Raw genomic sequence first — 15,377 nt, 5'->3', positions numbered from 1 at the left:
CACGCTCATTCTATCCAGGGACAAACCCTGCACTCCCATTTCAGGAACGCCCAAGGTTTGCAAAGCAGTCTCTTGGAAAAGAACAGCCCAGACAGGACCTGCAAGGATCAAATGTCGCAGCCCACAGGCTCCAAAGCAGCTTCTGGCCTTAGATTTGTAAGTTTTCTAAAGCCTTTTGGTTGTTCTTTAAAATAATGATAATTGATCCAGTGGCTTAAGCCTAAAAGCTCTCAAATGTCTTTGAAACCAGACCTTTCTCACACAACCCCAAGACAAAAAATAACAGCTAAATTACTATGTTTAGAAGGAAGAAATATTAATTTATATTAGCTGATAATTAATTCCCCTTGCATAAAACTGCAATTTGTATTGATAAACCCAGAAGAAACTACATGTGCTGGTGTTTTCTTGTGGATTATTACACAGCTAAAAAGATTAGTGATGCCATGGTCCTTGTAGACAATGAAAATGGTTGTCTAAATTAGAGTAAGGGGCTGCCAGGGAGCACACCCTGGGGTTCATTAATTTTCCATCTCATCACAGGTCAGAGTGTCCTTTCTTGGAAGTGTTTTTGGTGAATCAGTATTTGTTTCCATGGTGTTGGATGAAAAACAAATCTGCTCAAAGCTTTTGTTGCTTGCTGAGGCTTAGTTTGACAAAAGTTCTTTGCTGTTCATCTCTGTTGACAGTGATCACACTGAAAAGCTGAGTTAATTTAATAAATTCCCAATGTCTCAATGTCATTTCTTTTCCAACAGGCAACCTGAATGAAGAACTTCATTTCAGAGGAGCTGATGTAATATGTAGCACCTTCTGAAATATTAAGTATAATAACTTCAAGGATAGGAAATAAGTCACTTTTCATGTCTTTGTCCCCAGTAGGTATGACTCAAAGTCAATTTTTAGAGAGCTTTAAATCTTCAGAAACCCTGTAATTTTGTGAGGTGCTCATGTTTCCTGTGTTCAGCACTGCACAGCAATATTCCCTCCACTTGAAGGGCAAACACCCTGCATTTCCATGGCTTTGAGCTTGGTTCTAATGTCAGAATTCACACACTGCAGGTCAAACAATAGGTATCTGGAATATTTTCCTTAATGCTTGTTTTGCTCCATTTAATATTGAACATCAGACACACCAACCATGAATAAGGAAAATCTGTTTATAATTCTGCACGCCCCAGAAAGTTTCCCCATACCTCATAAAGCCTCAGATCTTTCTCCTGAACAAGTGTTTTAACAAAATCAGCTATAAACAGCACCCAGGCAGCCATCAGAGCAAATGGAAGAGAGTAGGTCACGCTGGTTAAGAACCTGTAAAAGGCAAAAGCAGCTTTAGCTGAATACAAAATGTTCTGGGGATTAAGGTTTTATACAAGAATATATTTTTCAGAACAATACTCTGGCACAGGAAAAGACATGCTTATATTTCAAAATGTGGAGTAAAATTAATAATTACAAAAAAAAAAGACTCCTTTGCCATTGCGTTGGATTTTCTATTCATCAAACTCCTGACTGCTCAGAAATTTTTTATTTTTTTTTAATGTTGCAGAGGGATTTCCTTGCTCAGCAGCACCACCGGCAGGAGCAGGAAGCATCATGGGCAGTGGCATCTCCTGCCTCTCTGATGCATTCTATTTGGAAACATCACATAATTCCCAGCTCTGTTCCCAGATATAATGGCCAAATTTCATGATCAGGCCATATTTCCTGGTGTTGGAGTCTGGATGTGGGTGTTTTCCCAAAGGTTGTCTCTCCTACACCCCACAGGACAGGCAGACCCAGAGCACACTTCTTGGCTCCTCATTTTAGTTAAAACCTTCTTCCAATGCCAAATGTGTGAAGAAAAAAACCCCCCAAAACAATGGCCAAAAATAAATTTCTCCTTTTGACATGGAAAACAAGTTTTTATAGCAGGGGATCCCCTTCATTACACCTGCAGGGCTTATATTTTCCTCCTTAATTTCTAAACCTGGCTTCAAACCCACAACCAGTGTTATTCCTGGAATAATGTACAATAACAGTGAGAAATGAACATTACATTTGTTTTCAAACTTTTTTTCCCCTGTAAAGCTGAAAATTTCCTAAAAACCAGCATTTTAGGAAATGCTTCCATGCAAATGAAGCCTTATTTATAAAGAACCAGGAAAGGCTCTCCTAAAAATTCAGCATAGCACAACACCTCTTATGTACTGGTTTATATATATACATATAAATATATATATTTATATTTATATATTCTTTTCCCTTTTCTCTCCAGCATGGGAACTGTGCAATAACAATCAATAAGCAGGCATTTTGTGATGACTTCTGCTGGATGCAAATCCAAAGCCTTGAGGTATTTTAATAATTGAGCAAACACTCCCTCTGAACCTGGGCTGGGAAGGGAAACCCAAAGGCAAGTGGTTTTCCCAGCAGGCCAAGAACAAAAAGGAGCAGAGAGCACTGGAGTCAGTGCTTCCACCGGGCAGTTAATCACTGCACAAAACTCCCTCTCAGCAATAACCCAGGAATTTGCTGCAGAATTGGGTTTGGATGCTTCCTTCCTGCTTCCTGGGCACCTCACATGTCCTGAGGAGGGGTTATAGGTGCCCAGCTCTCTTCAGTGTCAGTTGACACAGGAGATGAACAGCTCTGCTGTGGCTCCTACATGATATCTTCTAGCTCCCAAAAAATCCTTTAGCTCATGCAGTTGGCATGGAGGATTTTCAGTCGGAAAAGCTCCTAGGTCCAGCCTATCCCTTTGCTCCAAGGGAGACCCTCAGTCAGGGCACAGTGATCCTCACATCTATCAATACTTCTTGCTGAGCATCCTCCAGTGCTCCCTGATGGACCCTGAAATCCCTTCCCTGTGTGTTTTCCACTCAGTTTGGCCACTGTAAAGTTCATAAACCTAGGCACCATTTTTTCCCCAAAAAAATCAATTTTCTAAGTTCTGCTGCATTGTCTGCATGTGAACACCTACAGGACTCATATTTAACCAAGTTCTGCCAACTCTCAACCCCACTATGTGTAGTAAAACAGGGACAGGGAGTTTTACCTGCTGTAAAACCTACAGTTACCACCACAATCCAGGTATAAAAAAACACTGAAAACTAAAGATTAGGCAAACTAAACAGACCATCTTAGAGTCAAAAATTCACTCATTTGGGAATTTTCTTGAGAAAAACCCCAACTGAACAGAATTAAATTATTTTTATGCCATGTGAGTATGGTATTAAGGAATGGTGAACTCACACAAGATGAGTTGACACAAAACATGAAGGCAAAAGCCACCCAAACTTACATATCCTTGTTGTAGCAGGGGTAGGGCATGGCCTGGACCTGAACAGCTATTTCCTCTGGTTTCTTGCCAGTCTGCAGCTCAATGATGGCCCTTTCAATGCTGTCCTGGATGTAGATGAAGGCCCTGCTGTAAATCTGGCTCTGGGAGGTGGAGTTGTGTGGGCCCACGGTCCAGATGCGCTCGCGGATCCTGTTGGTGGTTTGGGTGATCCTGCTGCTCATCCTGATGGTGTAGTTGAGCACAGGAGGGAGGGACAGGCCCCCAGCAACTGAGTGGCCAGGTCTTGGAGGCAGCTTGAAAATGATACCTGAGGAAAAGAAAGGGAAAAGGATTTCCTTTGGAGTTGACAGCACACACAGATATGTAGGAACTCCTCATTTTTACAAGGCTTCTTCAGAGAAATTTTTCTAGCCAGAACATTTTTCCTGATTATTCCATATATAAAACATGTGATAGAATGGAGAATAAACAGAGAAGAAAACTGCTAATATGGGAAAGGACAAATATTACCAGGGTTTGAAGTTCCAAGAGAAGCAGAAGTTTCTATCTGCCCCTCAGTTATGAAGTATAAAACCAAACAAGTCACAGGATTTATGAGTGGATTCAATCTTTAAATATTAAGATGTATTAATGATACAAATGTTAGTTCCTATTTCCCACTCCCTCCACGCCTCTCTGCAGTCTGATCCCACAATCCAATCCCAAAAATGTGAAAAGTGTGACTTAGAAGACCCAGTACACCACTATGGTGCTTGGCTGGAATATCTCAAGTGATTTATGACCTTCTAGTAAATTAAATTGTCTCATATTTGGACTTGAGGATCTTAAAGGTCTTTTCCAACCTGAATGATTCTGTGATATCTTTCTTGATTAAAGCACCTTTTCCTGTAGCAGCTTGAAAGGAAATGGCTGCACAAAGATCACCTTGGGCCAGTGGGATTTTATTCAAACTGAGAATTAACCAAGAGGAATCACCAGCTGACCACAGACAGGGCAGGTGTAAGGGAAGAGGAGGTATGAAAAGGTCCCACACACACTTGCTCCAAAACAAGTGTAGTGGGAGCTGTGACCACAACAGTTGCTGGGGAAAAGCCAAATATTTTATGCTGCATTCCCACACTGTATCAGGCAGAATTCAACTGTCAGGGGGATTTGGGGCTGTCACATACTTGCAAACAGCTCGTTCTTCAGGAAGAGCTCCTTAGCCACCACTTCCATCTCGTCCAAGTCCTTTACCTCCACACCTCTCTGCAGTCTGATCCCACAATCCAATCCCACAAATGTGAAAAGTGTGACTTAGAAGACCCAGTACACCATTATGATGCTTGGCTGGAATATCTCAAGTGATTTATGACCTTCTAATAAATGGAACTGTCTCATATTTGGACTTGAGGAACTTAAAGGTCTTTTCCAACCTGAATGATTCTGTGATATCTTTCTTGATTAAAGCACCTTTTCCTGTAGCAGCTTGAAAGGAAATGGCTGCACAAAGATCACCTTGGGTCAGTGGGATTTTATTCAAACTGAGAATTAACCAAGAGGAATCACCAGCTGACCACAGACAGGGCAGGTGTAAGGGAAGAGGAGGTATGAAAAGGAGGTCTCAATGTGCAGGTCCCACACACAGCTGCTCCAAATCAGCTGCAGCATAGTGGGAGCCGTGACCACAACAGTTGCTGGGGAAAAGCCAAATATTTTATGCTGCATTCCCACACTCTATCAGGCAGAATTCAACTGTCAGGGGGATTTGGGGCTGTCACATACTTGCAAACAGCTCGTTCTTCAGGAAGAGCTCCTTGGCCACCGCTTCCATCTCGTCCAAGTCCTGCACTGGCCGGATGCGGTTGAAGGAGACGCAGGAGGAGACGTTCACAGCCAGGGCAGCCAAAGTGTTCAGCTGCTCAACAACATCAGCATTGTTCTGCAGTTCCAGCCGGATATCATCTAGGGAAAAACCCCACAAACAATCCCTCCAGCATCACTACACCCAGCAAAAATCCCACTCCATCTTTCCATTCCTTCACGCTGATGATAACATCAGAAAGGAGGAAAGAAAACAAACCAAAAGCCATCATGCTAAATATGCAGTGTGAAATACATTTCTGCACTCAGCAATGCAATGGAGGCATGCTGTTGACCCAGTTTTTATGTTAATCATTTGTAATATGCTCGTGAGTTTGCCTTTGGGAGAATGCCAGCAATGGGATGTGACAGCCATCCCAAATCAGAAGTGCCCATTAACCTGCTGAGGCTTTAGACATGCACATGGTGCTCCCCATTCCTTCCACACCCTCTGGTTTAGGAGGTAATCAACTCTCCTTTTGAGCTGCTGTGTCTCAGGGGAGGACATGCTTTATCCAGGCACATCAAGGCAGAGCTGTGAGTGCTGTGCTGATGTGTGGACTCAACCTGATGCTGCAGTTAATAAAGATGCTGCTGTTTGCTGGCAGGTTTCAAAGGTGGCTGCATAATGCAAGGTAACTAATATGGAACAGCTGCTGCAGGCACCGTGGCTTTATGGGGAGTTAAGGCAGGAGTTGTTGCTCATGAATAACACAGGAGTCATCACCAACTGCATGTAAATGGCTGCAACAGACCATAATCACTCTTGGCTGCTGCTGGGTTTTGCTGGCACAGTCCACATTTATGGTGACATGCCTGGCCACTCACTGCCAAAGCAGGTAGGGACAGCAAGGCTGGCAGGAAGGGACTGTGATGCCCGTGCTGTGCACTCACAGGGGATGTACCACCACCACTGCTACTGGTGATTCTCACAGCGCACAGCACCAAATGTCACCTCGGAGGGCATTGCAGGCAAACTGCAGCAGAGCATCTCCTGCATTGATGCCTCTGGCTCCATCAGCCTGGGTACATTTATCTGATCCCTGGCTCTTCTGCTCTGTAGAAGTTCTGATCTGAACCTCGCTGCGATGCAAGGGAGCTCTCCACAACATTTCCCAGCCGAGTCCCAGGTAGCTCATTTGAAGCCATAATTACGGCTAAACAGTGTCCTCCAGTGGCCACACACCGCGGCAAAGCTCCCGTCCCTCCACCCCGAACACCCAGGGGAAACACCTCTCCACACCAGCACTTTGCCCTCTAAGAGCCTTTTCCCTGGAAGATTTCTGCATCACAACTGGGATTGCCTTGCCCTGGAGCCTCCAGCATGGGTCAGAGAAGAGCAGACTATGGGATGGCTGCAGCTGGCTGAACCTGGAGCTGCCAGACCTGAAGTACAAGTAAGGAAGAGGGCAGCACATCATGGACCCACTTACCCAGCTCATTTATCTGACTCAGGAGCTCAGCTGCGTCCAAATCCACCATGAGCTTGATAAAAACCTGCACAAAGGGATTCTGCAGGGCGTTCTATCAACAAGCAGAGAAAAACAGAGCATCAGTTTGACCAGAAGCTTCTTGAGCTCACTCATTGTGCAATTCCAAACCACCACAGAGCAGCTGCCTTCACTGGGTATTTGCACAGCCCCCTCCCTACCCCTTCAGTCTGCATCAGGATGGGGAAATGCCAGCAATGGGAATGCCATAGAGAGCTCTCTGAGTCCAAGTCAGTGCTTCTTTGAGTCAAGAAAGGATGCCCACTGAGTCTCCACCAGGCACTAGAGTCCCATCAAAAAAATCATGGATGATTTTAGTTTCTCTAGAAGTAAATTTCCCTTGTGTCTAAGTCCTGTGAACACAGCCAATGCACAATGCATAGGCAACCAAAACTTAACTTGGAGATCAGCACAGGTTTTTGTTTGGCTGAATATTTCACTATTCCACCAATGACTGCAATCAGCAGAGAACATTTCATTTCACTTTTGCATATTCCACTCTGGATTTTCTCTTGGTGCCATGGAAATTAGAATGAATTCCAGCCCCTAAAATTAACTGCTAATGCTTTTGGCTTGCAGGGATCTCATTTTTGTAAGAAAAGGAGACAATTTTTACTACAGAGAATGGGAAACAATTGTGTGTAACATTACAGTCTACTGCTTTCTGTTTCCAAGCAAGGCTAGGCTTCTTAGAAGGGGGAAAAAGAAATTTTATTTACATCCACTGAGGTACAAAACATCTTCTAGCTCTTATGTGTGTACCCAGAACTACATGCTTATTATAGATACTGTTTCATTTTCTGAAAAATTCATTTCTTGCCTGGTCTTGGCTGGCTGATCAGTCCATCAAGCAGAAAGTTAATTTACAAACTGAAGAGTGTTCCCTGCTCATCTCAGCCCTCCAGCAGGCCCCAGCACAGCCAGGGTCAGGGAGTATATTACAAACAGCTCGTTTGAGAAAGAGAATTTGCAGGGAAAGGTGAGGCAGGAGCATCTCTGTTAAGGGAACAGGCAGGGACAGAAACTGTGAAGTCCAGGACATCCTGAGAGGGGTCTCCCCAGCTGACCTAAGATGTCCCTGGAACCCCAGTTTACTTCAGTGAACAAATCCATCCTCTCAGGTCTCTCCTGGTGAGAGGCAGAGGGGAGGTAGGAAGTCATACCTTGATCATTGGAACTGTCTGGTTTAACTTAGTCAGTGAATTCAGGATGACAGGAGACTGGTCCAGCCACTCCTGGGACTTCAGGGCTAACTCAGCCATCTGCTCCAGGGTTGCATTTGACTACAAAAGAAGCCCACAAACATAAAAGCATTAATTTATTCATTACCTTACAGATTTTAACCACTAAATAAATCAATAAAACAGTTGAGACCACATTTGTTTTCCTTAGGATTTTTCCTAGCATCCTCTCATTGTTTGGCAAAATGTCTTTTAACACACTGGATTTATGCAAGTACTTAGAAATATTATATTTAGAGCATGTCTTGAATATCTGCTTTCCTTCTGCCTCTGGTCTGCCTGTGAACAAGCACTGGTTACAGCATTTGTCCTGGGAGACACATCTCTCCTACTGGCTGAAAATATGGGGGTGAAACTTGATAAACTGAAGGCCTTAAACAATTGTCCTATAAATATTAGACCAACAGCAGCTTCTGGAGGGAAGATTCAACCAAAGACAAAAGATGACTCATATGGCCAGCAAGGCAAGTAGCAAAAGATAATTTGATGAATACTCCAAACAGTGAGAAAGCAGCCCTCTGCTTCCCAGGGAAACAAGCCTGTGCCAGATAAATTACAGCCCTGTGCAGTGGGCTGATGTCCTGGAGCAGAGCCATACCTTCCCCATGATTGCTCGAGTTTCTGGGGTATCTGGTGTGAAAAGGATCTTCCCAAGCACCATTGGTTTTAAGAAGGACCAAATCAAAGCTCCAGTGGGGGTCTTGACCAGGTCCAGGTAAAAGGATAAGCAAAATGGGGCTGCAAAGGGAGAAAACCAAACAAATTACACAGAGAACAAACAGACCAGACACAAGAAAGCTGCCAGTGTGTTTTTTTCTCCCATCTACCCAGTCTGTTGCTGTGGCCAGTGAATGACTTCAGGGCCCTCTTCACTGACTGATCTAATGCATCTTGACAAAAGCAATCCACCCCCAAGATCTCCTGTTGCTGAACTCAAGACAACAAGAGTCCCTCTGTTGGAGCCAACATTATCTGCTTGAAGGTTAAATGGAGTTTTGTGAACTCAGAGGAGCTAATAATGTCAGTACAGTCAGAAAAACTACACATCAAGAAAAAGCAGTGACCTGTCGAGCCCTAGGACCAGATCATCAACAAATGGGAGACAGTGCAGTGTCAAGCACTGCTCTGCTGCACGGGCAGTTTTCCCTTTGAACATTTATGGAAATAAACCACCAATAATTAGGGCAGTGCAGATCTTCAGCTACCATAAATAATGAGCACTTACAGCCCTCAGAGACATATGGAGAATAGCTCAGCACTAGATCTGTCTGGAAGCAGCAGAGTTCAGCTCTGAAACGTTTGTGCCCTAGGGAAAAGCCAGACTTACTGGAATCCTGAGGAATCCCATATTTCCTCATCAGCTTTTGGACATAGACATCCTCTGCATGAGAACTGTTGCTTACAGGGTCTCCAAAGTCTGGAAGCAAAGACTCAAAAAACAAGGGTGTGATGTCCTGGTTGCAGAGGATTTTTGACATGGATTTAAAAGTGCCATGTGTTATCCCAGAGTTGTTTGGTTTAAATAATGCCTGCAGAAAACACAAAACACAAGTAAATCCTGCGCACTGAAAGCACTCCACTTGGAGAGAAATAACAGAATGAGAAGGAAAGGACTGAACATTTTTATACTGCTTTCTTATGAGAGGTTTGCATTTACAAAAATAGGAACTTTCCATGGAAATCATGCGTTTTTTGGTTATGACAGAGGTGGCACATTTATTTCCAGGTATGACAGCCAATGTAGGAAGTGCCTACAATGTGTGCAGAGAAATTCCCTATAATGTGTGCCTGGTGACATTCACACACCTGGGTTACAACACACACTTGTCACATGGATGTGCACATCACTGTCCCCATCCAGTCCATGGCTGCACGTGGCTCTGCAATGTGCAGGCAGAATGATGACCAGGAACAATTCCTGTCACTTGTGCTCTCCTGGACCATGGATCAGAGATGGATTGGGCACTGTGCTGGATGAAGGAAGAGCACCCTGGAGTTACTGCAGCTGTCAGAGCAGTAATGGGTTTGTACTGAATGTTTTGGGCAGTCTGAGGCTTTGGGTGTGCTCTAATGCACACTAAAGCTAAGGCAGTTTTTTGCTGCTGACTTTGGTGCGTTTGCCTTTAGTGGGCAGTTCTCCAGCTGATTCTTCCAGTATTTTGCTGCAAATCCTCTCTCCTTTAAGACATTCTTGCTCCAAGTGTTCCTCCCCACTCACGAGCACATGATGGTCCCACTGCTCCAAATCAAAACTCTCCCAGGAAGGCAACATAGACTCACAGAATGGATTGGGTTGGAAGAGAGCACAAAGCTCATCTCATTCCAGCCTCCTGCCATGGGCAGGGACACCTTCCAGAAGCCCCATCCAGCCTGGCCTTGAACACTTCCAGAGATAAGTTTGATAGAGCTTTTCCTCAGAACACTGTTGCTTTGAAACAGAATCTATGGTTTAATACACCTGTGGCTTCTAGGGTAGGAAATTACTGTGGAAATCATTTTTCAGTGGCATTTTGCCTCAAAAGCACATGCAGACTACACATACCTTAGTCAGTGGCATTTTCCTGGACTGTCGGAGCTTTTTCAGGGAATGAATAGCTTGCAGCAATGGATCAATGCCAGATTCAACCTGGTGTCTGAAATATTTCATTTTTGTCAGAAGGCCTAACATCTTGTCCATGGGTTTCTGAAGTTCCTTGGGGAAAAACATCTGCAAGAGGCAGGAAGGAAATCAATTATGATGAGCAGGAATCTGCATGCACAGGCATGCACACGCCCATATTGTGTTAACTCAAACATGAGCACTGTGGGATTTTCAAAACTGCAAGGAGGGTTTACAGACTGGGTGTCCCATGGGAAATGAATGGGATTATTATTCCTAAATCCCCAAGCACTTTTGTAAACCATTCACCTGAACATTACATAATCTAACAGTGTGTTTCCAAACCTACAGTTGGGAAATACGTGTCATGTCCTGGCTGGGATATGATCAAATCTCCCATTTCACACAGCACAGGTGTCAAACACTACAAGTGACTTTTGACCTGAGCCCAAATTCATTGGCATTGTCATTTAACAACTTTTTTTTTGCCTAGGATCACGCCTGTATTTTTAAATACATGCTCACTATTCAGTTCTTTGTGAATGTTTTCTTAGATGCTGTTGCTATAGCTGGGGGAGGGGGGGTGTGTGTGGAAATTTGAATAATTTAGTAACTTTCTAGTTCCAAACAGATAGGGAAAAAATATTTTACAGGACTTTTTCCAGGGCTTCCCTTTTCAGGGAATCAAAAAATTTAGCTCATTTTTGGGTCAGCTGGGAATGTTCAAGAGGTTATGACAGCACATAAAGGATACTAGCAGATAGGGAGGCATTTAGAGTAGGTCCAGTGCCTTTAAATGAGGTTTGCTGCTTTACACCAGCTGGGATTCTCATTTATATCCACGCTGTCACAGCATGGATATGCAATAAAACTTGCTGCATGAGCAAAGCCTGATCTTTGGCTTGTGTAAATCAGTGTAGCTTCTGGCCACTGCAATGATATTTTATAACTTTTCAGCCAGGGCGTGCAGCAAAGCCTGTAGAAAGCACTCTAAAAATCCAGCACTAACCTTGTATAAGAAATTGTAAATGTCCAAGTGTCTCAGCAGGGTGACCCCAAGGAGGTAGGTCCTGCGAGTCCTCTCTGGCACAGGGAGGCTGCACAACTCCTGCAGCACCACTTGCAGCTGTGGGTCAGTGGGATGGGTGCTGCAAGACTCCAGCTGCAGCACCAGAGAGAGGAGCTGGGTGTGCACAAAGGGAAAAGAGAATTGTTAGGGGTGCACTGCACGATCCATCATGCCTGGATTCATCTTGCCTGGCTGTTGTTCTTTCCACAGAGCCATATTTCAACCACCCAAGAACCAGAAAATGCCTGCCCATTACTCCTGCTCCCAGGGACAAATCCTAAGGACTGTGTTTTACTACCCAGCTTGCACAGTAGTAAAAACTTTTGTGGCTTCAATTTCTCATTGACTGATGCATGTGAAGTCTGGAAAAGAGCACACTCTCTGGGGCCCAGTCCAGACAAGATGGCTGGGAAGGGGAAAAGCATCTGGAGCTCTGCTTGCAGGTGCAGGAGGCTGATGAAGGGAAGCTCATCTCTCATTCTGGGAGGGTATTTTTGGACCCTGAGCGCTCTCACATGTTGTGGTTATAAATGTACTTTTCCACCTGGACTGGGACAACTTCCCAGTGACCAGGGCAACTGAAAACCCTGCTCAGCCCCCTTCAGTGTGTCCCAGAGAGTTGTGCCCTGCTCCAGATCAGAGCCATCCCTCTCCAGGCAGTGCCTGGCTGCTGCCCAGCTCCTGGTGACAGCCCAAGGGTTATCATGTGGCTCCCAGTCTCCAGTGGCTGGGCTGACAACAGTGATGCCCCTGCTGCATTCCTGGTGGCTATCCCAACCCATAACATGCTCTGCTATCCTCTGTCTGTCCCTGTGGGGTCACCTGTGCTGTCACACACCCACTGACCTGCTCAGCTGCATTCACTAACAAATTATAAGTTTTAATGGTCTGAGCAGTAGAAAGCAACAAGACCTCCCAAAAGGATAACAGCAAACTTACCTGACTGCTGTTTTCTGGAAAAGATGCTTCCAGAAGAGCATCAATGCTGGCTGTGGACATTCCTGTTGTGTTTCTGAGGTCCTCTTTGAGCTGGTCCACATTTTTAAACACATCTCTTAACTTTTCTGGAATAACAGTCAAAGAACAATTGGTGTTACAGCTTTCTCCAGACACACAGCAAATCTCAAGCACACGGAGAAGACTTTATGTGAAATATGGGAGTGTGCTACCTCACTGCTGATATAAAAAAAAATCCAAAAAAAGCTTGGAACATACAGTCATTACTTCCTACATTTTACAGTCTGGTTTTTGGGCTGAAGTTATCACATCTCAGGACAGCAAAATTTGCTCAGATGGAAAGACTTGGTACTTTCATTGTAAAGAAAACAAAGTGTGGTCTTGAACAGGCTCTAAAGTACCCCAGATAAAGGATCTCAAGGTCATGGTGTATGGTCATTTCATTAATACCAGTTCTTCCTGGCAGCTGGGCAGTTCTGGGATTTCCAGCAGCAAGTGTGGTGCCAGTGGTGATGTTTACCAACATTGTAAAGAAAATACAGAAGAGTACCTTGCTTGCTAGAGTCTGTTAAACCCTCAGTGACATTCAACATGGAATTCAAAGTAGCCACATACTGAGGAATCTCTTGAAAGAAAGCCATTTCTGGTACATTTTCTTGAAGCCTGAATTGGAAAAACAAAACAACAAACAAAACTGAGAATACAAAGAGAAGGCAAGAAGTCATTTCATAAACAGAATACTAAAACAGTCTAGCTCAGAGAGAGAGCCTCACCACTTGAGCTGTGCCTGGATGTCTGCGGCATGCCCAATGAGGACACTCTGAAGCTCCTGGGAGATCCTCCTGTGACTCAGCACGCTGGTCACCAGCTGGCTGCTCAGCTCAGCAGCACGGAGGAGCTGCTCCTGAGACTGGCCTTGCTCACACAGCTCCCCAAAGGGAGCCTCAGGGAGGTGGCAGAGCTGCTGGATGGTCTGAAAGCTCTCATAGTCACACAGAAGTGCTGTCAGATCCTGGAGGCGAGAGATCTTCAAAGGACATTTGGAAAAAAAGGAAGACAAATGCACAAACACCAGTTAGATGACAGAATTATAAAAGGCAAGCTTTAAAGAGTGTAGCTGTACCTTTCTGTCTCTCCTTAGGACTAAGATTTTGAAATATATATATATATTTAGTTCATTCAAAAGGTCTCCAATAGAACAGCTTGTGACAATCATTGTGTGAACTTCTGGCAGGCCTGGCTGGATCTAAGAAACCTTGCAAACCTTAACATGTCATTTCCCCTGCCCTACACACTTAGACAGCAGTACTCCATTGGACTTACCTGTTTACTAATTAATCTTCTCAGAGACCAAATAAATCTACCTTGCACAACAGGTTTAGCCTTTCAAATACCACCTGGTCATCTACTGCAGCACAGGAAAGGGACTTGGCCACAAGTCAGAGCTTCTTCATCTGCCAACCCGTGTAAAATTATAGACCTTTGCTATTATGGGCTTCCCTCTTGTCTGACATCATTATTTACATTATCAGGCTCTTATGGGAAGAATTATTTTCAGCTTTATGCCCTTAAGTACCTGTCACACTGAGGCTCATCATATTATTGTTACAGATATATTACACAGCAACAACATTGCACACTGCTGTATTTTTTAAAGGACTTTTAAATGCTACTTCTCATATGGAGCAATAGACTAAAGTGCATGCATGCTATTAGTGCAGTCATGAAGAAGCATTTTATTCAAATGAGGCACTGCCAAACCCAAAGCTGCTGAGGGAACTGCATGAATCAATCCTGGTGCTTAATCTCAGAAGCCATTCTGGTGTTGTGTGACATCTGGGGCTAGAGGAGCATGTGGGGACTTGACTCCAGCCACAGTGGTGCTGGTACAGCTCCTCAGGCACAGCAGTAACCCAGTTAGTCATGCTGCTAACTGCCAATTAGGAGTGCACAATTCCACGGATTTTCAGCAGGGCAGAGGTACCTAATCCATATCTGTGCCTTCCAGAACTCCTCCCTACCTCCTCCTCAAGTGAAGCTGAGGCATCCTAGAATGACTGCAGCTCTGCAAGGTGCTTCACGAAGTCTCAATAGACTGAATTTTAAAACTAGTGGTGCACTGAGGAATATGATGACACTGGCCATCTCTGCAGTGCTCATCCTCCTGGGACAGCTGGTGGAAAACAGAGCCATCCTATCCAGCACAAGGGAGGACAGGAACACCTCTACCTTCTCTGAAAAATGGGTGTACACTCAGTAGGGACAGATCAAAGAACAAGTTCCTCAACCCAGTTTACAGGTGACCTTCAAATATAGGCAGCATGCAGAACACAGAATTTTAGTCCTAGTTTTTATCAGCTGTTCTCTTAAGAAAACTTTTTTCCATATTCTGTTTTTCAAAACCACCATTGCACATTCATGTATCACTGCGGGATGTCCTTCAAGTCAGCATTTTAAGCAGACTCACTTTTAGCTTCAGGAGCTCTGGTATGGATGAATGTTTCTCAGAGGTATTATTTTGCATAAAAGAGTTCTTCTTCAGATGAGTTTGCTTCAAAAGCAGTGTGATGTTTTCTGTACAGGGAGAAAAAAACAATAGTTACTCCAGACAAAAATGCCAGAAACTTCACAGAGGGAATATCAACACTTTTATTCTGAGGCCAACTGAGCGTTGCTATTTTCCACCAAACTCCCATGGCTGAGGACCTCTGAAATCACAGAGCAAGGCCCAAATTGTAATCTGGGTTATAAGGGATTGAGTTCAAGTAGGTGCTCTGTTCCTAGTGAAATCCAGCCCATCCTGGTAATAGGTGCACAGGGAAAACCTCTCGGGTGTTACAATGAGCACAAAAGATGAGTATCTATGTGAAACACCATGTTAGCTCTCAGAAATAAC

At 44.2% G+C, this 15,377-nt stretch overlaps 1 protein-coding gene across 1 annotated transcript in view; it reads right to left on the bottom strand.

The window, feature by feature from the left end:
• The window catches only part of ABCA12 (ATP binding cassette subfamily A member 12), an 80,225-nt gene that overhangs the window by 33,708 nt on the left and 31,140 nt on the right, over positions 1–15,377 (bottom strand). The window contains exons 13-25 of the mRNA XM_014310280.1: positions 14,949–15,055; positions 13,255–13,508; positions 13,032–13,144; positions 12,464–12,588; positions 11,465–11,638; positions 10,399–10,563; positions 9,184–9,385; positions 8,455–8,594; positions 7,779–7,898; positions 6,559–6,649; positions 5,048–5,227; positions 3,284–3,590; positions 1,197–1,311 (exon numbers count right to left, since the gene is read on the bottom strand). Coding sequence (XP_014165755.1) covers positions 1,197–1,311; positions 3,284–3,590; positions 5,048–5,227; positions 6,559–6,649; positions 7,779–7,898; positions 8,455–8,594; positions 9,184–9,385; positions 10,399–10,563; positions 11,465–11,638; positions 12,464–12,588; positions 13,032–13,144; positions 13,255–13,508; positions 14,949–15,055 — 2,093 coding nt within the window. The remainder of the gene's footprint in view (positions 1–1,196; positions 1,312–3,283; positions 3,591–5,047; positions 5,228–6,558; positions 6,650–7,778; positions 7,899–8,454; positions 8,595–9,183; positions 9,386–10,398; positions 10,564–11,464; positions 11,639–12,463; positions 12,589–13,031; positions 13,145–13,254; positions 13,509–14,948; positions 15,056–15,377) is intronic.

Source organism: Geospiza fortis, unplaced genomic scaffold (assembly GCF_000277835.1).
Source record: "Geospiza fortis unplaced genomic scaffold, GeoFor_1.0 scaffold407, whole genome shotgun sequence".
NCBI classification, from domain to species: Eukaryota; Metazoa; Chordata; class Aves; order Passeriformes; family Thraupidae; genus Geospiza; species Geospiza fortis.
Note: the sequence above shows the minus strand (reverse complement) of the source record. Positions and strands in the feature narration are given on the sequence as shown.